General features: G+C 42.5%; 2 protein-coding genes across 3 annotated transcripts; one reads left to right on the forward strand and one right to left on the reverse strand.

Annotated features, from left to right (window-relative positions):
- The first annotated feature begins 432 nt into the window (after positions 1–432).
- rab11fip1a (RAB11 family interacting protein 1 (class I) a) lies at positions 433–14,721 on the forward strand. 2 transcript variants are annotated; one of them, XM_019862121.1, is made up of 6 exons: positions 433–1,203; positions 6,677–7,101; positions 8,235–9,111; positions 10,758–12,893; positions 13,213–13,318; positions 13,516–14,721. In XM_019862121.1, the coding sequence occupies exons 1-6, from the start codon at positions 854–856 to the stop codon at positions 13,717–13,719; spliced, it is 4,098 nt and encodes a 1,365-aa protein (XP_019717680.1). In that variant the 5' UTR covers positions 433–853; the 3' UTR covers positions 13,720–14,721. The 2 variants fall into 2 exon arrangements, with proteins under 2 accessions (XP_019717680.1, XP_019717689.1); XM_019862130.1 differs by lacking the exon at positions 10,758–12,893 and having other exon boundaries at positions 436–1,203.
- Positions 14,722–15,207: 486 nt separating this feature from the next.
- Positions 15,208–23,139, reverse strand: prlhr2a (prolactin releasing hormone receptor 2a). Its single transcript, XM_019862144.1, has 3 exons — positions 22,814–23,139; positions 19,978–20,437; positions 15,208–16,304 (listed from the first exon to the last, which is right to left on the reverse strand). Exons 2-3 carry the CDS (start codon positions 20,415–20,417, stop codon positions 15,668–15,670), a joined length of 1,077 nt encoding a protein of 358 aa, XP_019717703.1. The 5' UTR covers positions 20,418–20,437; positions 22,814–23,139; the 3' UTR covers positions 15,208–15,667.
- Positions 23,140–23,487: the final 348 nt, after the last annotated feature.

Below are 23,487 nucleotides of genomic sequence, written 5' to 3' on the forward strand. Positions count from 1 at the left end.
CATTTTACAAATTGTTTTTATTATGTTTTATTTTATCAGCCATAAACACCTGGGAACGTCATGTTCACCCATGCATTTCTATTTTGAAGTCTTTCCTTAGTTAGAAACCTCTGTGTTGTGGCAACAGACACTTTATGAGTCACTGCACTTTTTTACATCGGTGACATACTGTAATTTATTCTATATTTTATAAATATTTACAGTATTTATTTGTTTTACCCGGCCGATCAGTGACTTTTTTTTACATCCGTGACGTACTGTGATTTATTCTATACATAATAAATATTTACAGTATTTATTTATTTGTTTTACCCGGCCGATCAGTGACTTGTCTCTGGTTGAACGTTGACCAAATAGTGACGCCCCTCAGCATCAGGGTCCAATCAGCGAACGACATCAAATATTGACAGTCACATCAAGCCAATCAGGTATTCGTATGCAAAGTATCAATGGCAATCGGGAACATCTAGGAAGTAAGCGTTTTAACTTTCTGCGACGCACAATAAGGGAGTTGTCTGTGGTATTTAATGAATGCTTCTTCAAATATTTTGTTATACTGCTCTCTTATCTTTTATTTCATCGTCTGATGCGCTGCCAGCGGCTTAAATGTAGCGTTACGAGGAAGAGGGAGACGTACAAACCTGAGCTTCCGAGACCCGAAGCTCAGCTCGGTAACTCTAAACCTTCAGTTAAAAGGGAGACGGACAAACGTTGAGCTTTCTGGACCGAAGCTCAGCTCGGTAACTCTAAACCTCCAGTTCTCAAAGGACGTCTAAGGTTAACAACACCAGCGCGAGTCTCCCTTCCTCAACCATTCGGGAAGCTTTTAGCTACGTTTCGGTTGACTGCGGCGATGTCTCTGGTCGACCAGAACCAGCAGTCGTTCCCCACCAGCGTGCAGGTAACGGTGCACCAGGCTCGGCACCTTCGCCCCAAGGGGAAAAATGGCACGAACGACGCCTATGCCATCATCCAGGTGGCCAAAGACAAGTTTTCCACCGCAGTTGCGGAGAAGAGTATGGCCCCGATGTGGAAAGAGGAGGCTTCGTTCGACCTGCCGCTCTTCCACCCGGGCAACGTCGACCGCTGCACACTGCACATCATCGTCATGCACCGAGTTCAGGCCGGGCTCGACAAGTTCCTGGGTCAGGCTGTAGTCAACTTATTGGAGCTGTACGAAAACAAGGGACGCCAAAAGCCAGAGTAAGCGCACTTCACAATACACATTGATGGTGATACGAACGAGATTTGAAGTTACATAAAACCCAACTGTGAAAAAAAGGTTTACATCCTCCAATGGATTTACAATTTCGATCCATTTTATTGAAAGTGATGACTAATATTCGTTTCAAGCAGACACGCCATTGGTTTATTATTATGACACAGTTGTTCCCTTTTGATTCATGACCAAGCCATATGACCCGTTTGTTTACTGTTAGTTAAAACGTCTAAAAAAGAGAGAAATAAATGCATTAACAAATCTTACATTTATATTTACTAACCCCCCCACATACATTTCAAAACCATACACATTAGTTCCGCTGGAGTCTTAAAATTGCCCATAGGTGTGAGTGTGAGTGGTTGTTGGTCAATATGTGCCCCATGATTGGCTGGCAACCAGTTCAGAGTGTACATGTCCTCTTGCTGGGATAGGTTCCAACTCACTTTTGACACAAATGAGAAGAGTTTGAGAAAATGGCTTCTTTGGTAACCTGCAGCATTGCACGGCTCACTGGTTAAATTCCAGTTTAAGGCCACAAATGAGACTTATTAATGTGAGTATGCATTTTGGTAACATTACAGTGAATGTGAAATGCATCCAGAACCTTCTAATTTGTTGTTGTCATTATATCTCACTCACTCCCATTTTGTATCCTTTTAATCATTTTGATGTGGTAGACGAAGTGTGACGTGTTGTAGGCAGCTATGATGTGTTTCAGACCCACCCTGAAATCACTGTCTCACAATTGCTGCTGTCAGCTGTGCACATTCCTCTGAGACATTACCTCAATACCGTGTGTGCTCACACCCTGATGTCTTGCATGACTTTAGATTACAAATGCTGCTGAAATGAAGCTTGGGTGTAACATTTAGATGCACGCACACACACTAATGTGAACATATAAAAATAAAGGTTGAATATTTGGAGACCACTGCTTCCAGTATTACCTCTTAATATTGCATTGGCCGTTTATAAAGACTGTCCAATTCCATTTGGCTTCTTCTCTTGAGTACTGCACTCATATCTGTGTTATCTTGTGTTTGCACAGGGCCTTTTTACACTTTGTGGGAAGAGTTCAGTCTTTGCTCTCTCACTGTTCATGGTTGGATAGTTTCTCTCTTCTTGAATGCTCCACTTGCGTTTGTTGAGGAAAGACCAGCATGCGGGATGCTACTGCAGCTTTTCACCTTGAGACTTGCTAGTAGATTACCTTGCAAATACAGCGTGTGTGAATAATGACCATTCCAGATGAAAGATCTCTCACAATCAACGTTTCTGTGATAACTTGACAAACAGCAAAACTTGAACTAACGTACATTGTTCTCGCCAAACATTAGGGCTGGGCATCGTTTGAATTTGGACAATTCCGGTTCAGATTCTGGTTCTTTGATATGATTCCGGTTCCTCACGCTTCTCAATTCCAGTGGAAATCTAGGCTAACACCTTTTTAATCAAATTGCAAGGGAACCTTGTTCAACAAGTTGTTCAAACTCCAATTTATTCATCTTTCAAAAAAATGCTCCCACAGAGAATAATGAAAATACAAATAATCAGCCATCATAAAACTATTATAAACTCCACAGGAAAATGTCTGAAGTTAAATTGTAAAACTATGGGGTATAAACCGAAGAATAGCTGCTGACCTTAACAATGATTTGTTGCAGTTTTAATATTTTTACTTGTCACAAAGGGGAGTAAAAAAAGTGTACCGTTGTTGACGATGCCTTATAAAACCATTCACTATACAGCAGCAAGCATTCTTCTTCCCTTGTCCCACCCCTTTTTCATCACTGTGCTTCTGGAGCTGTCCCCAAACCTACTGTTTTACACATGTTCAGGAAATTGAACAATAAAGTTATGTACTATTTTAGAGGCAGATTTTTCCTGAAAGTCACACTCAAATTGAAATTAATTCCAAATTTTGCAAGTGTTTTGGACTTCTGACACACCGTTATTGCTACTTGTAGCCATGACATTGCCGGCTTGTTTCAAAACATTACAGTGCAGTAAAAATACAAAAACACTTTATATTCATGACATTTCATGTACCGTACTTACAACAACCCCTTGTTCATCATTTGACAGCAAAAATTATTCTCAGTAGTCACCAGATGGAACCTGACTTGCAGGAACAGTGCACTCATGCTTGAGGGGCATGGCTGGGTAAGAACAGCGTGTTAATCAACACCCAGTCACTCAGCTGATGTAACAATTCATTGTCTCTTTAAACCAACTAAGGGCACGCCAAGGTGACATTTTGACGCAGACAAGATGCCTGCAGTCACAACAGGCAATTTCCTGATAAGCTTGACAAAAGTGTTCCGCACATACAGTATGACAAGGAGCGAAGCTAAAGCTTGAGCTACATTTAGTGCAATGAAAGTTATGGAGTGACCGTGGCTATTTTCAGGGCATTGTGGTAGATTCAAGTTAAAAATGACTGATTACAAATAAATGCTTTGCTATATACTAACTAATATCTTTAAGTAGTGACACGTCAATATACCAGCAAACAGTAATTTAAAAAAAATTAAACTCATGAACCATATTTATCAATAAGTTCTCACTGACTTTGTTCAGAAAAATGGTGTTTGGGTTTCTGGCAAGATTATCCACCTCTTTGTAATAAATCTACAATTTGCTTAGACAGGTTAATACAACATTTACAAAACATTAATTAAGTTCGTCAGCAGTTTCTATTGACGTACAGTTGCTGGATTTGATTTATTATTTTTATTCAAATAGGGTACTCTGATTTTCCCATTTCCTTTTAATCGCAGTAGTGAGCACTTTCAGTGATGTATTATTTTTGTATTTTTCCTCATTAAATTATTGCAGTAGTCTTTTTTTTTTTTTTTTAGTTATGATTATTACATCTATTCATTTACTCTTGTATCTCTTATATTTGATTTCTGCCTCTGTTGTTCTCATTTGTATATACATTTTATGTAGATATTTTTTTCTTACAGGCATTTTCAAGCCCTCGAGTCATCCAGGGCTCATCTTCATGACTGTTATTTCTCCGATATATTCCTATAGGGCAGTGTAAATCATAAAGAGTGTTAGCCTCTAAGAAATTTCCAAGACTCGAAGAAATTGCCAACATAGCTGCCTGATTGCTATATTTAACATCTTTTCCAATCCATCAAACGGTTATTTTTCAAAAAGATGACGAGCAAGTTTGATTCATGCAAACACAGAGACAAATTTGAGCAATGAGCAATATGATTTTCACACCGTTTTCCTTGCGACAAGAAAGAAGCCCCGTGCCCGGGAATCTTGCAGACACTGCTGCTGAACTTTGCCATTTTACATGTTGCCAAAGGAAAGATGTTTGGGGAAAGAAATCTTGTTGTGTGTGTACGTGTGTGTGCGTGCAAACTATTTGTTGTTTTGAGACATGTCGTGTTTGACTTGGCCCAGTCCTCAGAGTGGAAGATGAGAGACTGCTCGAATTAGTGTAACCTTGATGACATCAATCAGAGGAATGTTGATTCACTCCCAAGCTTGACTCCTGACTGTTGTCTTTACAAGAGCCCGACAGTAAATTGACTAATGCAGCGGTAAACTCTCCATGAACTGCAGATAATGGCATATAAACGTCCAATGATCACGTTAAAGGGTAACACAACGACCAGAGTGAGAACTTACCATGCAACCTTGTTTAAGTGAAAGGAAGTGTTTTTGCTTTTCATTTTAAACAAGCACCACAACACTTGTCGTAATGCCTAGACATATTACTAAATGCATTTATAGAAGTACTTCAGTTGTACCAAGATAAGTGGAGGACAATTGGTGTGATTGAGTTTTTTTTTTTTTTTTTTTTTTTAACAAAAGTCCCTCCAGGTCCGGAACACTCCTCCCTCTCCTGTCAGACATTAAGTGCTGATCCTTAACAACAGAGAGAACATGGGTGGGAGGCTGGATACACCCGTAATTGCTGTTTGATTTGTCTTTGACATCGTGCTCAAAATGATATACACGCCTTTCAGTCTCAACCACTGTCACAAAGAACCAGTCCAGTTGGGGTTGTATTTCTTGGTTTTGCTTCTTGCATTTGACCACTACTCCTTAACTGAATATCGGTATATAATTTACTGATTTTATATCACACATACAGTACATCAGACATGATCATGTGATTTATGCTACAGTCAATCAGTCCACCAGCTGAACAGTCAAAATATATCTGTGCTCAGATTGGTAAAAAATAAAAATGGGCCAGTGTCAGTAATGCTGTCTTCTGGTTTAACTCAATCGTCAGCTTTCGAGCTAATTGGCAGGGTTTTTTTTTTTTTTTTACATCTACATTAGTGAGTCAACACACCACACTTAAATAGTAGCATCTAATACAAATAATAATGCCACCTATATTTCAAACATATTGGAAGTGAGACATTCCCATGACTTGTTTTGTATTCTTACCAATACCGTGTTTTTCAGACTACAAATTACTCCAGAGTAATTTTCCAAAGTCGCACCAGTCAAAAAAATGCATCATAAAGAAGAAGAAAAAAAAAACTCAGTCGAACTAGCAACTCGCATTTTTGGTGTAAAATTTATTTCAACTATTCAGAAACTCAGAACGTTGGTGTTCAAATGTGGCATTGGTTTATTCAGAGTGCCAGAGCCCAGTGCATCAGGCAGTACAGACGGAAACGGCTCAAGCACAAACTGCTGATTGGTTTATAATACAGGCTGTGTACTGAAAATAATAGGAGTGAAGTGGTTTCTGCCTCTCCAAACACACTCTCTCAAGAGTGGTGGTTGGGTGAATTTCCAAACATAACCCGTGTTGACCGCAGCAAATCAGTCCTGGTTGGATTCAAAATTCCACTTCTAACTCCGGCAAACTTTTTTTTTTTCATTTAGAATGACTTTACTATCCCTTAACTAGAATCTTCCATTGCATTGTAGAAGAATCCTGGTCAATTATTCTGCCTGTTAGTGCTGTAATTAGTAAATACTTGTTGCGACAGAATCCGCATGCTAAACGAGCGATACGTCACACTATTACTACCACGAATTCTCCAGTTTGGGCAGTTGGCCAATAATTTTGCAAAGTTAGAAGCGGAAGTTTCAAATCCGACCGGAACTTGTTTGTTGCTGTTCAGATTTTGGGGGCCAGTCCGAGCTCTAATTTTAATGTATACAAGTTTCACCTGAGTATAAGCCAAACTCTGGAAAAAACGTGATTTACTTTCCTAAAAATACTTACACTCACTGGCCACAGCCTACGTCGTATGAGATCCAATGCTCGGTCTTTGAATATCTGCCTTGACACACTGACAGCTTATTTTACTTTTTACATTCTCAGTTTTGACTGACATTGTGCATACCTAACCTAACCCAAACGACCATCCAATTTGTCCTCCCCCTGTTCCCAATCGTGCATGATGTAAAAACAAGGTTGAAATATTGCAGTATTAGATTCACCTTCTCTCTCGTCTTCAGTTGGTTCCAGTTGGTGGACAAGAGTGGAAAAGCGGACAAGCTGCGAGGCGACGTCCTGCTCGGCATCACCTTCATGAGGAACAACATGTCAGCGAGCATGGTGGACCTTTCTATGCGGGACAAGCCTCGTTCCCGCATGTCCAAGTTGAAAGACAAAGTCCGTTTGAAGAAAAAAGACAGCTTCTCTGACTCTGGCTCGGCTATGAGCCAAGTCCTGACAGACAGCGATGGAGACCGAGATTCACTCTCCTCCAATCGAACTTCAGGAGAGAAAAAAAAATCAAAGCTAAAGAACCTCTTTGCACCTAAATCCAACTTGCAGCGGAACAGCTCACAGTCCATGTCCACCCTAGGGACTTTTTCTGCGAAGAACTCGTCCCTTAGCGGCAGCCGCTCGTCTGGTATCAATGTAGAAACCCCTGAAGGTAGATTACGTTTGTATAGAAGTTGTTCATTTCCTAATTGTTTTGTTTTCTTCTTTCTACTGTCATATATATCTGTGTGTGTGTGTGTGTGTGTGTGTGTGTTTGTGTGTGTGTGTGTGTGTGTGTGTGTGTGTGTGTGTGTGTGTGTGTGTGTGTGTGTGTGTGTGTGTGTGTGTCTTAGCTGTGAGTATGCGTTTCTGCGTGAACATTGGTTATTTGAAGGAAAATCACAACCTAAGTCGATACTAATTTCCCGCTAATTGAACGGGATCCTCCATTGACTTTAGCATTAGCACGAGCGATGTTTTGAAAACAAAGCATGTATTTAAAAATATGATTCTTTTTGTTGTGTGTTCAGTTTAACAGTGAACTCCAACTAGGGTGTCATTAAACGGCTGAAAGCAGGCTCAGGGACAGCAGAATCACATGCGCTAGACGCTTGCTATACTTTCACAACATGGGGAACCTATAAACACACCGCGCCATTCTGCTCATTTATTGTTTTTATTTTTACAAAAATGTAAAGGCCGAGAGAAGCCAAAATTGAAATCACAATTTCAATTTCAATTTCTTTTAATCGTCCAGCCCTATTTCGCAGGCCACAGAAAATGATGTGATGGACCAGATCTGGCCCAGCAGCCTTCAGTTTGACACCAGTGATGTAGTGATCGAGCTTTTAATTTTTCTGCCTGTCGCTATACATCGCTGGTGTGAATAGATTAAAAAAAAAATCAGTGTTTAATTATTAATGAAGTAAAATGTGCTCATTTCCTGCAGTTGTGGGGTTGGGAACCATGGCTCTAACAAACACCACCAATGGATTATTTAATTTATTTCTTGCCATGTGTGCTGCCATGATTCGTCGAACAATCATTTTTCAGAGGACAGCAAAGTTGAGACTGGAGTATAATACAGATGACCAATAGAGGTTTTTATCCCCATATTGCGCATCAGGACATTTAGGATATCAGACTTATCATTTACTAGAAATAGCACCGAGTAGTACCTGATTATGCCGATTTGTGAACAGCGATAATAGGTACCATTTAGTGGAAAGGGGGCATTAGCACAATTCAAATCCTCTTGTACCTGTTGTTACCAATAACCTCATGTCCCTTTCTCTTCTTCCATAGTCAAGAAGAAATTCAAATTTCTTGGGCACAAGCGGAGTGGTAGCTCAGACAGCAAGGTGTCTTTAGGTCCATTGTCCTTGTTGAGCCGCTCCAAGCACAGCAACAGTGACCTAAACAACCCCAGCAATAACGCCACCCATGTTTCTGCTGAAGAAGCAGAGGCCAGGCGCGGCTCTACTCTCAGTCTTAACAGCTCCGGCCAAGGTTCTATGGAGAATGTACATCAACGCACCGACAGTGTCTTGGCAGACAAACATGCATCAGTGCCTTTGTTTAGGTCTGACACTAGAGATAGGCTTATGATGGAACAAAAAAGACAAGAGGAAGAGGAAAGAAGGCAGAGTGAAGCCATGCGTTTGCAGGAGGAAGAGGAGAAACAAAGGAGATGGCTGGAAGAAGAAAATCAGAGAAAGGCAGATGAATATGAGAGGACCAGACGCTTTGCTGAGGAGGAAGTGAGAAGAGAGAAACAGAGGGAGGAAGAGGAAGAAGAACGCAGAAGGCTGGAAGAAATAGAGATTGAGGAGCGCCACAAAATGGAGGAGCTGGCCCCAAAAAGAGAAGAGCAGAAAACTCATGAGGAGGCGTCCATGAGCGAAAGGCTCTCGTCTCTGTTTGGAATCATAAGAAAAAAGGAGGAGGCGCCACAGCACCCCGAAGAAGAAGAAATGACCACACAAGCTCCTCACTATGACACAAGAGATCAGCAAGTCCTCAAGGCCACTAACTCATTTGAGAGTATTTCACTCAGCTCTACAACTCAATTTAACAGCAATGAAAGCCCATCTGATGAGCAGAATTCCAGCTTCAATCCACAAAGCTCGTCGGCCATGCTCTTCCAAAATCGTGCTTCAAAAGTGTCCACAGTTAAACCAAGGTAGGCCTTCAATTTATTTATTTATTTATTTATTATTTTTTAATGGTCATAAGGGTTTCTCTTTTCGAAAGTCAATTCAAAATGATTTATATAGCCCTTAATCACAAAAGAGTCTCAAGAGCAAGCGGCACCAAATTGTGCCAATGGGCACAAGCGTGATTACAGTTTTTGTAGAGAAATGCACACGAGTGAAACTAGCAACGTAACAATATTTACCCAAAAGAGCAATCTGTCATAATTGCTGAGTCTGTTTGAAAAGACCACTTCAGCCTGAGAGCAGTGCACTAAAAATTTGGAAAATTGGATGATGGGATCCTGAGAAATGTAGTCTTTTTTTGGTGGGGTTTTTTTTTTTTTTTTGGTGTGAGGTCGCCACGGGAAGATATGGGCAAAAAAGGTAGCTTAGTCAGACAGAATAACTCCTTGAGCCTTTTATTTGGTCTTCTAGGATCCCCTTGTGCCATTGGCTGGTAAGTTTCAGTGAAAAATTTCCACCAATAAACTTAAATTCTGAGGGGTTCTTGTCGTCAATGTATCAAAATTACCATGATGTTTTGAACAGCGTCACTTTCCCTAAAAACTCCACTTAAATGGCACGAGTCAAACATTTGTGAGAAGAGCAGTGTGGGCACTCAAAGGTCTTGTAGTTTGGTAATCAATCGTTTTTGCATGAATTTATTGAAGGGAAATTTTAGAGGCCTTGAAGTGCTTATTTCATTTTTTTTTTTTTTTTAAGTTTCACAAAGGTGGTAGCCACTTGTCACGTTGCAAATTAAAGTGGAGAACATTCTCCTCACAATCTTTTCAACAATGAAAGGGACCTATTCATTCATTTATATTAAATGCATCTTTGACATATTTGACTCGCACCGGTGACTTTTGGACTATCATTAGTATTCCACCCAGAAGTTGACGGACCTGTTTAGCCAGACTGATCTGTTGTATGATGAGGAAAAGGGCGTGTTCGTTTTTGTGAAGATGTTGTGGAACAGGTTGCGAAAAGAGCTTGTAGAAGTAGTTACAGTGTGACTTAATGTCGACGTCTTGGGTGTGTGGTTTTTCATTTTTCTCCTTTCTAAAAATTTTCCTCTACGTTTGGATCTTGGTGGCATTTTTTTGTTGGCTTTGGGTCATTCATGGTGAGCAAACACATTTTTATCAATGAAGTTGGATTTTGTGTTAGATGGTAGATTTGGGTGCTGAAGGGTAATTTTGGTTTCGTTATTCTCTTGAAATAGTTTGGACGATGCTTTGCATTACACTTAAATTGGGTTTGGACAACTAGAAGGCAGTAAAGAAGCCTTACACCGAAAGATTTATTTTGTGACTTAAAATAGCAACATCTAGCAGGCATTGTTTCCGTACCTTGTCTTTGGGTATTAAATGACGTGTTTACTAACAGGTTAGTAGACATGTAATGATTAGAGTTCACATGTATGCTCAGTGGTTTAAGGAAGTATATTAACTTTGGTTTTGTCAAACAATCACAAGAGTAACACAATGTTTGGCATTGAATTTTGTCATGAAAATGTGTTGATCTGCTAGCTACAAGCTAATTTGGTGACGGGCTTATACATTGGGGGATCGAACCCTGGGTTATTTGATAGTTTCACTGATTTGTAGGCCTTTTTTCCACTTCTTGGCAGATTGAGTCATTCTCTGGAATCTGAATCCTCTGAACACCTGAAATCTGAATACTCTGAGTTTCAAACCACCAGTGTTCCAGTGGACCAACAGTGGTCCTCCCCCATCACCTCTGAATCTCCCCTCTCTAGTGTACCGTATGACGTCCCCGATACTTTCTCCGATCTTCATTCATCCTTGGCTCCCCTGAGATTCAGGCAAAGTCTGTCTGGTTCCCTACGTAAGCGTCCGCCCGGTTCCCCGTCCGGTTCCCCGCCCGGTTCCCCGCCTGGTTCCCCTTGTAAAAGCCCACCTGGTTCCCTGTCTGGTTCTCTGTATAAAAGCCTGCCTGGTTCTCCACCTGGTTCTCAGTATAAAAGTCCGCCTGGTTCCCCACTTGGTTCTCTGCGCAAAAGTCCGCCTGGTTCCCCACTTGGTTCTCTGCGCCAAAGTCCACCTGGTTCCCCGCCTGGTTCTCTGCGCAAAAGTCCGCCTGGTTCCCCGCTTGGTTCTCTGCGCCAAAGTCCGCCTGCTTCCCCACTTGGTTCGTTGCGCAAAAGTCCGCCTGCTTCCCCGCTTGGTTCTCTGCGCAAAAGTCCGCCTGCTTCCCCGCTTGGTTCGCTGCGCCAAAGCACACCTGGTTCCCCATTTGGTTCGCTGCGCCAAAGTCTGCCTGGTTCCCCACCTGGTTCTCTGTATAAAAGTCCGCCTGGTTCCCCGCTTGGTTCACTGCGCAAAAGTCCGCCGGGTTCCCCGCCTGGTTCCCCGTGTAGAAGTCCGCCAGCTTCCCCATGTATAAGTCCGCCGGGTTCCCCGTATAGAAGTCCGCCTGGTTCCCCTTCTTACAGTGTCGAGTCATCTTCACCCACAATGGCTGATAAGACAGGAAGATCCCCCTTGCCACCCTTGTATCCCATATATGAGGCCCAGACTGGTGGAACCAAAGAGGCGCAGATCTCCATAAACCCAAATGGATCTCAGCAGGCGAAAAGACTCTCTCTTCCGCTTCCTGATTATGAGACACTATATCCTCAGAAGAGGCATGGGGTACAGGGACACACTCGCTGGGATCATATCATTGCTGAGGTCAATCAAAGGCATATGGACAGTGCACCAGAATTGATAGGTCCAGAGATGAGTGTGGATGGCCCAGCATACCCAGGGGAGGCTGAACCTTCATTTCCAGAAGAGAACAATTCTGTTGGGTATTTTCAAACACATTACATGGAAAGCAGACATCGGTCATCTAAAAAAGTAGCAGCCCCTCCTCCACCACCTAAACAAGTCACTGCAGAAATTCTAAATACTGACAAAACTACAAGTGGGAGCCTCCACGAGATCTCTCTAAATGGATCAGAGAATGCTTTGCAACAATCCATTCGACCGGCATATCTGACTAGTTCTGTAAGCCAAATGGAGTGGGATTCGGCAGCATCTGATGACCAGACAAAATCTCCAGAGACCCTTGACACACAAGTTCCCACTGCTAGACCGAGGCAACGATCTGTCAAGAAAGAGCCTACAGAGATGGTGGTACCACCAAAACCAGCCAGAACATCAGATGGTCTCTATACCAGAGTAACCCAGAGGGAACAAAAACCCGAAAGCCTTGGAATGACGGCGGATGATCTTGATCAAATATTCAGCGAGGAGAAATCAAGGGATCCCTTCTCAAGTTTGAATGGCTATGAGACAAGCAAAGGGCAGGATGAGGATGAGGACAGGGAAACCAGTCCAGGTTTCCCCCTCAAAAATTCAGCTAGACAAACGTCATCCCCTCTATCGAGAAGTAACTCTATGAAGGCTTTTATGTTACAGCGAGGATCTCCGGATGAAGAGCAAGCCACCAAAAGTTATCAAGAACGCCCAACAAGGGATACTGTCATTGAATCCATCACACAAAGACATCCAGCTGATGGGAAGGCACAAGTTAATCTTTCCGATGGAGAGGATCCATTTGGTCGAGATTATTTTCCAGAATCGTCCTCGTTCCCTGTTTCAGACCCCCTCCCTGTTCTAATGGAGGAACCGTCCTCACAAGCAGAAGTGTTGTCTGCAAGACAGAAACCCAAGAAAGCGTTGATGCCACCCACTGAGACTCCTCATCTTGTCAGTTCCCAGATTAGCAATGGAGATGGCCTTGCCTCCACGTTATCCAGGTGAGACTTAAAAAATGATGAGTTTGCATTCGCGGACAGTTGCTTCACATCGCAACGTGATTGCAGTTGCTATTTGGATAAAGAAATCTTTGGACGTTGGTTTTACCTTGGTTGGGATTGTTGGCCTTCTTGCCGAATTCAGGCTTGGACTTTGAAAACATGATTAAAACCTTTGGCAAAGACTCATCTATTGTATGTTATGCAACCCACTTTGAAACACACTGACCTGAGGTGCCCAGTTTGTTGCAAACCTGCTTCAGCCATGTGCCCGATTGCTTCATGCGGTGTGGTGGATTTAAGAATATGAATTTCCTTCCAGGCCTCATCCAGTGAAGCCCATGCACTCGATTGAAAGTCAGCATCCCACCACCACTTATGCACTGAAAGACATGCGTGCTCAGAGTGGCACATCTGGAAATGTGAAGGTACTGTGACATGAATGTAAAATACCAATGGAATAAATAATAAATGTAATAACCTCACATTGACTCCATTATATTAAGCCCCAAGTTGATCCAGAAGAGACTTTTTGTGCCAGAATGTTGAAGATATTCATTCACCTTTTGACTCACCGTCACGCTTTCTCAAGGGACACCTTTATACGTTTTTGTGCTTGGCGCAGGTGGCAGGCGTGGCTGGCGGCGGACCATTCACTCAACTGACCCATGAAGAGCTGATCACGCTGGTGGTGAGGCAGCAAGCGGATCTGTCCAAGAAAGACTGCAAAATCAACGAGCTTGAAGACTACATTGACAACCTGCTGGTGCGCGTCATTGAGGAGAAGCCTGCCATCCTGCAGGCCATGAACACTACCAAGCCAGTGTGAAGTAACGGCGAAGGAAGGAAGAGCCCAGTGTGTATATTGGTCCAGTACAGTTTTTCTTGTGTGTGCGTGTGCTGGTCTTACTGTGTACTAAGACTCATCCTTATGGGGCTCTCAAGGCAAATGCACTTTGTGGAGTAATATTGAGATTTCTTTGAGAATGCTGGAATTGGTGTGTGATTGATGAACAAGCAGCTAAATGTGTGTATTGAAGTCAATGTATGTATTTGGACACAAAGGTACTGCTGTTGCTTTAAACACTTGTAAATGTATTTGAAATGATTTTATTTACAATACTTGAGAGGTGGGATGCGCTTCATTTAATAACGGAAATGTTTTTTCCATTGTAGAATAATTGTATATATGACTCAATCATTCCACATGTATATCCATTTTATGCAAAACTTCAACTGATGATCACTGATTTTTTTTTTCTCCCTCCACTGAGGTATTTATCCCCTCTGCTTTGCTTTCTCTGGAGATAGTGTGCCTTTGGTGAAATTGAGAAAACCAGCATAAAGCAAGTTGCTAATATCGCTTGTGTTTGCAGTTGTCTGAGTCCTATGAGGTGATTGTTAGGGCGACAGCGCAGTCATGTTTGAGAACTTGACAAAATAGCACGGAATCAGACTCCTAATGATGTGCTCTTCCAGGAAGTCGATGATAATTGAAGACAGTAAAAAGGTTCCTGTGCTTCCAACTCGGCTTAAGTGGAAGCACTTGTGAATGAGCACGCCATCTCTGCCTTCCTTTTTACCACATTTGTGAATGCCTTTGCAGAAATTCTTGCAATGTTTCTATTATGAATGTAGAGACATGTCTTCCGAAGCCTCTTGTGTCTTATTAGCTGAAGAACTCATTGTTGGCTACCTCTCATCATTCTGTGGGCTGAGCACTGAAAATGTCCCCTGATGCCTCGTGCATTGCAGCTCCAGTAATGATCCTGTCGACAAAGAGGTAATGAAATGTGGTTTTATTTTAAATAAAGACACTTCATCATCCGAATGCAAACTAGATTTTATTTACATTCAATGCACTTTCATCCAACGGCTTGTCATGACACACATTATATACAAATTTTTTGTTTTTCTGAAAGACATTGTTCATATGCCTTTCAACATTTGAGTTGTGACAGGACTACAGGGTCCTGTTGTAGTATACCTGTACAATGTTGAAAGGGGATGCTGAGTCAAAAATGTTGAGCCTTGGCCTCTTGGGGGCAGAGTGAAGCCATGCATTCATGGACCACACACATGAAAATAAGATTAGAAGAAAAACAAAATTGAACTTGATTAATATAACTCGTTTTTCACCTTTTAGAATGAATATAGACCCTTCAATTTTTTTATATTACATTTTTGTATGTGTTACTTCGGCCTTTGTGGGTGCATATTCATTACTTTAAGGAACATCGTTCTTGAAACGAGATGCTAATTCCCATTAACATGATAAATTGATTTTACATTAACTGTTAATATTAGCAGTTGTACAATGTGTGTAATTCTTTTTGTTTGTCTTTACTTTTACAGTAAACTCCAATTGTGTCATTAGACAGCTTATATCATGTTCAGTGAAATCAGAAAACTATTTGTCACACGCTTGATGTGTGCGGAGCATTCAGGTTGCTTTCATAACATAGGAACTTGAACTTGCCATTCGGTACATGAATTGCATTTCCTCAAATATAATATTTTTATGATCATGAGAATCCCAAATCGAAATCGGGATTAAAATGTGATGAATTAGCCAGACCTCAGTGACGGCCAATGAGTTTCCGACATGGGCCTTCAGTGACCTAATCCACCTCTTTACAACACGATCACATTGCAAAATAACATACAAAAATGCTGTATAAGTATGCATTATATTAAGATAGAACAGAGGCAAAAAAACAAAAACAGTTCCTTCCCCAGAGTGATGTGTCTTACTTGAATAATTTTTGAAGCATCTTTCACAGCACGACACTGGCGGTGGCGCCATTGTTAGCAGCAATGCCAATGCGCCGGTGGCAGACCATCATTTTGCGGAGCTCGGCACGAAAGCGGTCATGGAGCCAAGCGTAGAGGAATGGGTTACAGCAAGATGAACTCATGGCGCACAAGTGACAGAGCAACTGAATGAGCAGGAAGTAGCGCTTATCAATCAGCAGGATGTCAATGTCACGCAACACGTTAAACACGCTGATGGGCATCCAGCATATGCCAAAAGCGGCCACCACCAGGCTCACCAGGCGGAAGGTCTTACGTTTGCGCAGGCGCTGGGCCTCGGCCTGGCTCTGAGTGTGGTAGCCTGGAACGACACAGTTTCTCAATTTGATAGAGATGCACAGGTAAGAGATGCTGAGGGCAGAAAGAGGCAGCACGTAGGTGATGAACAGAGTGCCGTAGGCGTAGGCCAGACGCTGCCCCTCCTGACCCATCCAGAATTCCTCACAGATGGTGAAGCCCTCATTTCGGAACTCCACATGGTAGGTGTGCGCAACAGCGGGAGCCACCAGAGCACACGACAGCAGCCAGATAGCACACAGTAGGTAGGTGCATGCCAAGATTGAGATGCGCTTCTTCAGAGGATGCACCGTGGCATAGTACCTATCAGGGTAAGAAGATAATAAGCCTTGGTCGACTCAACATATAATAAAAAGGAATAAAATGGTTACCCTAACTAGTCAGTTTTCTCTAAGTAATTTTTTGCAGATGCAGTCAAAGCACTGGCTAGTAGACAAATCCCCCTATTTTTAGAAAGTAGTTACAAAGGAGGATGACATTTCTTTGAAACAGGACTTTGATATGTGTTGATGTAAAGCAGGGGTCTCAAACTCTGGTCCTCCAGGGCCAGGATCATTATCAGGCTCCTGCAAAGCTTGCTAATGAGCTGATCATTTGAATCAAGTGTGCTGTTGCAGGGAGAGATGGAAAATATGCAGGAAAGCAGCCCTCCGAGACTGGAGCTTGAGACCCCTGCTGTAAAGTAACAATGTTGAAATGTCTTCAGTCAGACATGTTTTGTATTTTGGGTACGAGTTATGAGTCTTTGCCGCATGTACATGCATGCTGTGTGTAATTATTTTATTTTTTAATAAATCTGTAAGCCATTTATTTTTTGGTGTAGTCTAAGATGGTTTCGTAATTATATTAAACTGTTTGGGGATCATCAGTTTGGGACAATATAAAACACTGATACTGTATAGGCATGGCAAGTTTTTGGGTGTGGGTATTTTGTTTCCTTCTATAGTATTGTCACTTAGGGTGCCATACTAATATTTTATGCAAGTATGTTCTGTTTATGTATCCTATGTGACTGAAAAATCAATCAAAATTGGGGTCCTTCAATTCATTTTTCATACAAGTGACCAGATTTGGTCCCTATCTCCCACGATACAATAAAAGAGTGATTCCCAACCACTGTGCCGTGGAACAGCAGTCTTCAATGAGAAATTATCCGTTGTGCCACTGGACATGATCTAATTTCACTTAACTGGTCTGAAACGTATTTATATTTTCCAAATAATGCATCTGGGCGGCACGGTGCAGAGGTGCAGGATTCGATTCTGGCTCCGGACTTCCTGTTTGGAGTTTGCAAGTTCACCACGTGCCTGTGTGGCTTTTCTCCGGGTACTCGTTTCCTCCCACATTCCAAAAACAGGCATAGCAGGTTAATGGAACACTCTCAATTGTCCCTAGCTGTGATTGTGCGTGCGAATGGCTGTTTGTCTACGTGTGCCTTGCAATTGGCTGGCAACGAGTTCGGGGTGTACCCTGCCTATTGCCCGAAGACAGCTGGGATAGGCTCCGGCATATATTTTTGTAAAATATACGACTCAATAAGGTTTTGGGAGACATGGTGAGATAGACCTCTATTCTGATCTCAAAGGTAGAACTGTACCTCACTGACCCAGGGCTGTCCATTTGATACATTCTAACGTACCACAACATATCATCATCCAGACCTGCCGCCCATGAGGTTCCTAACACAATGCAGCCTAATGTGCCACCACTGCATGATATGATGATTTCCAATCCGTATTACTATTTAGAATCGTCAGCAGACCCACTGATCTAAGCTTCCATCTGTCATCAATCATTCCATCTAGCTATCTCCGATGAGCTTTCACTCATGTTCTCTAAGCTGTTTGAAAATTCACACCGTATTCCACTCAACTCAGATGCTGTTGTCAAGGTTAAGTGATAATGAAAGAATTTGTTGCCTAGCGCACGGAAGAAAAAGTCCTTAAATTTCCTCCACATGAACATGTTTTTTTTTTCCACACACACGTGCAATGCTGTCCAAATCAACCATTTATCCACCTTATGCCACTTATCCTGATTCCTCTCCAAGGTCACAGGTGAGCTCAAGTCGATCCCATGGTTAGAGGCAGAATCCAAGCTGAAGTGGTCCTCTTGCGTGTGTGTGTGTGTGTGTGTGTGTGTGTGTGTGTGTGTGTGTGTGTGTGTGTGTGCGTGTGTGTGTGTGTGTGTGTGTCTCAGCTTTCATTAGGATGCAGCACAGTTCTACACCATTGCAAACTGCATCTAGTGCAATCCATACTACTTATCTTGAAGAGCATCTCGTAGAGCTGAAGCTTATCTCAGCTGACCACACTGCTGGATTTTTGTCAGTCATTCACGTGGCACATATGAGACAGACACTCATTCATTCATTCTCATCCACACTTTTCACTGAGTGGCAACTGACCCGATGCTTTTTGTGACCTCAAACACTCAGCCACAAAAATAAACAAAGTAAATGATTCATCAAAACAGAGCATGATTATTTGGTACTTCATGTGTATTGGATGACATGATGGCATTCAGTTTTGTGCATGTTGTGATTACGTCAGTGTGTGTGTGTGTGTGTGTGTGTGTGTGTGTATGTGTGTGTGTGTGTGTGTGTGTGTGTGTGTGTGTGTGTGTGTGTGTGTGTGTGTGTGTGTGTGCTGCATAATAATTAACCTATTTGAAGCAAGTGTGCATGCAAATTTTAATCAGTATAAAAATGTATGTTGATTGTTGATAACGTGTTTCCGAGTTTGTTTGTTTTTTCCGGACACATTATGACAGCCTTGGCCACTCCATAGCCACCCCACGGATAAAAGTCTCGTTCCGCCACGGGTCAGAAGCATGCCAACTCCAGCCCTTTCTTTTGGTCATTGTGGTTGGTCTCATGTGACTGAACCTTTCCCAATTATTATAAAAAATAAATACAATAAAAACAACCTTAAAATAATTAATTGATAAAACCAAATTAAATCAGATTGAAGGCCCAGTATTAGTGCAATAGTCCCATATGATAGGGTTTCACTGGTTCAGGATGTTGGACCACATTTCAAATATTGAAATGTTTCATTTATTTCTTTATTTTGCGATCCACCCCCATCCATGTTTTCAATTTAACACTTAATAAAAATGTAACTTTTGCTGTAAAGTCCAGCACAGTTCAGCATAGTGTCCATCCGTCCTTTCTCCATTACTTAACTGATTCGCTTATCCTCACAAGGGTCACGGGTGTGCTGGAGCCGATCCCAGCCATCATGGGGCAGCAGGCGGGGTACACCCTGGACTGGTTGCCAGGCAATTGCAGGGCACACATAAACAAACAACCATTCACGGTCACAATCACACCTTGGGATAATTTAGAGCATTCAATCAAACTTACCATGCGTGTTTTTGGAATGTGGGAGGACACTGGAGTACCCAGAGAAAACCCATACAGGGACGGGGAGAACATGCAAACACCACATAAGAAGTCCGGGGCCTGTAATTGAACCCATCACCTCTGCACTGTGAGGTGGACATGCTAACCAGTGTACCACCGTGCCGCCTGGTCTAGATAATAATACAAGTACAATACATTCCTTCAGGTAACACAATCATAAATCATAAATAGTCAGTTGCGCTCCAATAATTCAGAACCACTGCCTTGGTGCAGTGAATGACTACCACAAAGGTAAGGATATACGTTGCTCCATGTTTTTGTCATGTTTTTTTTCTACATCCCACACATTAAGATGTGTAATTGGTTGTCGCTCGAAAGGCATTTTTTCCAGCTAAAATCTGCCACTGCGATTTTTAGATCAATTCACTTTGCCAGGTGATCATTAATTGTGTGTGAGATTTTTCACTGAGCTATCGCATTGTTTGCTTGTCTAAAACAAGCTATCGCCAATCTGAGGCTCTCATCTTCAATGCATGTGTTCTCATCTGATGCTGGATGCATGCATGTAAACAGCACCCACCACAAATACCGTCTCTCAGTGTGACTCACCTATCTACCCCGATGGCGGTGAGGGTGAAAACTGACACGTACACAGTCACCGGCTGGATGAGATAGACCAAGTAGCACATGAAGCGGCCAAACACCCACCCGTGTGGGTTGAGGGCATAGGCCAGTGTGAAGGGGATGCACGTGGAGCACATGAGCATGTCGGAGAAGGCCAGGTTCCCGATGAAGAAGTTGGTGACGTTGTGCATCTTGCGAGTGCAGCAGATGACGTACAGGAGCAGGTAGTTGCCGATGACACCCACCAGGGCCACCACGGTGTAACAGGGAATGATGAGCAGCTTGAAGGACTGCAGCAGTTCCACACCCTCAAACTGAGGTTTGCGCTCCGAGGAGACATTTTGGAGCGCCACTTCGAAAATCCCACCCGTGTCGTTCATCTCAAGGGGCACGGGTGATGGTGACGTGAGCTCAGGGTCCTCCATCCCAATGGGTCGATGTCACCCTGGGAGTTAGTTTATGATTACTAAAGTGCATGTTTCAATGCAAATGGACAAGGAAACATATGCAGAGCTTCAGAACTGATGTGAGTCGGTTATCTGGAGAGAGGAATGTGAATGAGTTAAAATAACAAGGACTGATAATCAAGGGTCATACAATGTAGAATGCCATCCATCCATCCATCCATCCATCCATCCATCCATCCATCCATCCATTCTGCTTATTCTCATGAGGGTCATGGGTGTGCTGGAGCCTATTCCAACTCTCATTGAGTGGTAGGCACCCCGAACCGGGCGCCAGCCAATCGTTGCGCACAAATAGATGAACAACCATTCATGCTCACAGTCACACCTATGGACAATTTAGACCAGGGGTGTCAAACTCATTTCACATTGTGGGCCACATACGGACTCGGTAGATGTCAAGTGGGCCGGACCATTAACATTATACCATACTCTGCTATAAATAACCAAAATATCATGTCTGATCAAAACAATGTTGTCTTCTACTCTGATGAAAACAGTGTGCCCCCTAGCGGATTTTAAATTATCCTGCGGGCCAGATGGAATCTCCTTGGGGGGCCGGTTTCGGCCCGCGGGCCGTATGTTTGACACTATGATTTAGACAATCAAATGTGGGAGGAAACCGAAGGACTCTGAGAATACCAACGCAGGCGTGGGGAGAACATTCAAACTCCACACAGACAGGCCAGAGCCGGGCACAAACCCATGGCCTCTGCACTGTGAGTCCGGCGTGTAAACCAGTCATCCGGCGTGTAAACCAGTCATCCACCGTGCCGCCTCATTCAGAATACGTCACAGAAATATCTAGTTACTGTGCAAATGTGTTTCCTTTTGCTGTGAGCAGAAGAAGGGGGCTGATTGGACACTCGTGAAGTGTTCTGCTCTCCCAAGATAGCGAAATTGGCAACATTGTGCTGTCATTGCCGCTGTGAGAAATACACTGGAGTAATGATAATCATGCTTTCAGCATTTCAATTGTTTCCAGTACATCTGACTGTCACATTTTCGCCACTCAACTATTCTTTTGAGAGAAGTAAACGGCAGACTGGGAAAACACAAATTAATGTATATTTTCTATCAATGCAAAATGATTAACAATTAATCAATCAATTAATCAATTCATCAATCAATTAATTCAAACATACATGCAGCAGACACCATAAAATAATGCCGAATCTCATATTGAGTTGAAAGCCAAAACATAAAAATGTGTCTTGTGATGAATTTTAAAAATGAACAGAGCGGGGTCTTGCCAAATATTTAACAGAAGGTCAGTCCATAGGGAAGGACTGGCAACAGCGAAGGTTGTCCGCTTCGTCCTCAGCACCTACAGTCGCACCTGGATCGCAGACCTGAGGCATAGGGCGTGTAGGAGTGCTACACTCAGAGAGGTAAGATGGTGCAAGATCATTTAAAGATTTGAAAACAAAAAAAAAGTGTCTTAAAATGAGTTTTAAAATGTGAAGCCAGTGAAGGGAGGCTGGAATTGGAGTAATGTGCTCCTTCTTACAGCTGCATTCTCGACCAATCGGAGATGCTTGAGGGAGGACAGGCTGACTCCAAAATAAAATGCATTACAGTCATCAGTAACTACAGTAAAATAACAAATGGATGGGTTACTGTTTCTAAGTGCTGTTGAGGCAGGAAAGGCTTGACCTTAACCAACCGCCTCACATGAAAAAAATCTGGATTCAACAACAGCACTGATTTTCCGGTCCAATTTTAAAATCACTGTCCAATTTGAAACCCAGCAGGTGGGGGACACGCTGAAGTGGTGGCCAGCCAATCGCAGGGCGCACACTCACAATCACACCTAGGGACAATTTGGAGCGTCCAATCAACCTACCAGAAAAAAACCTACACAGGCACGATGAAACCATGCAAACTCCAGGCGGACATCCTAACCAGTCAAACACCACACACACACACACACACACACACACACACACACACACACCCTCCCCCTCTCATACCACAGCACACTACATCTCTCTTGCCATAAATATTATAAATCTGTTTATGTCTATCTTATATTGTTGTGTTAGTTTTATTAACAACAGCATTTAATTTGTACTCGTTTGAATTTATTGCACCGCTTACAAAGTACTTATGTTCATTTGATTTCTTATTAATTAAGCAGCTCTGACATATGAAAATGAATAAGAGTGTGTCCACCCGTACATGTAATTATTTAGTTGTAGGATGAAAAGATGTGTGAGAAAAAGGAAAACACACAAGAGATGGAAATGGAACAACGTGGAAAAATAAATCCTGTAAGAGAAGTACTTTATACGGCTGGTTCTCTGAGGAAAATGTACTCACTGAGTGTACTTCAAACCCAAGTTGCCCGTCCCTACCTTGTGTTAGTGGTCAAAAAGAAGTCCAATCAGGGTCCAAAAGCGGTCTAATCAAGGTCCAAAAGAGGCAAAGGAGGCAGTGGTGCGAATGGAGAACTGAGCGCGGAGGGTGCGCGCGCCTCTAACACACTTCTCACACTGATCGATGCAGCCTCATACTCACCGAGTCGAGGCACACTGTGGCTTTGAAATTTCATTTGCCACTTTTCCTTTACATCACTGGTCACTTTCTCCTGTGACGTCACGTTAGGGTTGTTGCAGCAGTTAGAACTGAGTTTTAAGAAAACAAGCAATTCCATCATCCAAGAGGAAGAAATAATACTCCCGCACTCCAGCCCCCCACCCTCCACCAATTAAAATCGGTCAAGATGCATTTTTAATAATGGACTTTGTGGGCACGTGTTGTGCTTCTATTGATTGTCAAAAGTGGGTACAGTTACAGGTTTGATTCAAGAGGCTGTGGACCAAGAAACCTCAAATTCTGTTCAGTTCAATTCAGGTAAATTCTGTTCAATTAATAAAACAGTAAATCACAACAGGTTACAAAGTCATGTCAATGCATTTTTTGTTGGATGTTTTAGCACCCCATTGTCTATCTTTTTGTCTTGTTTTTAGAAAATATGAAGAATTCATCATACATTTCCCCCAAAAGTATTGGGACAGAGTTGGAGGTT

The sequence above is a fragment of the Hippocampus comes genome, unplaced genomic scaffold (assembly GCF_001891065.2).
Source record: "Hippocampus comes isolate QL1 unplaced genomic scaffold, H_comes_QL1_v1.1 scaffold147, whole genome shotgun sequence".
In the NCBI taxonomy this organism is placed as follows: Eukaryota; Metazoa; Chordata; class Actinopteri; order Syngnathiformes; family Syngnathidae; genus Hippocampus; species Hippocampus comes.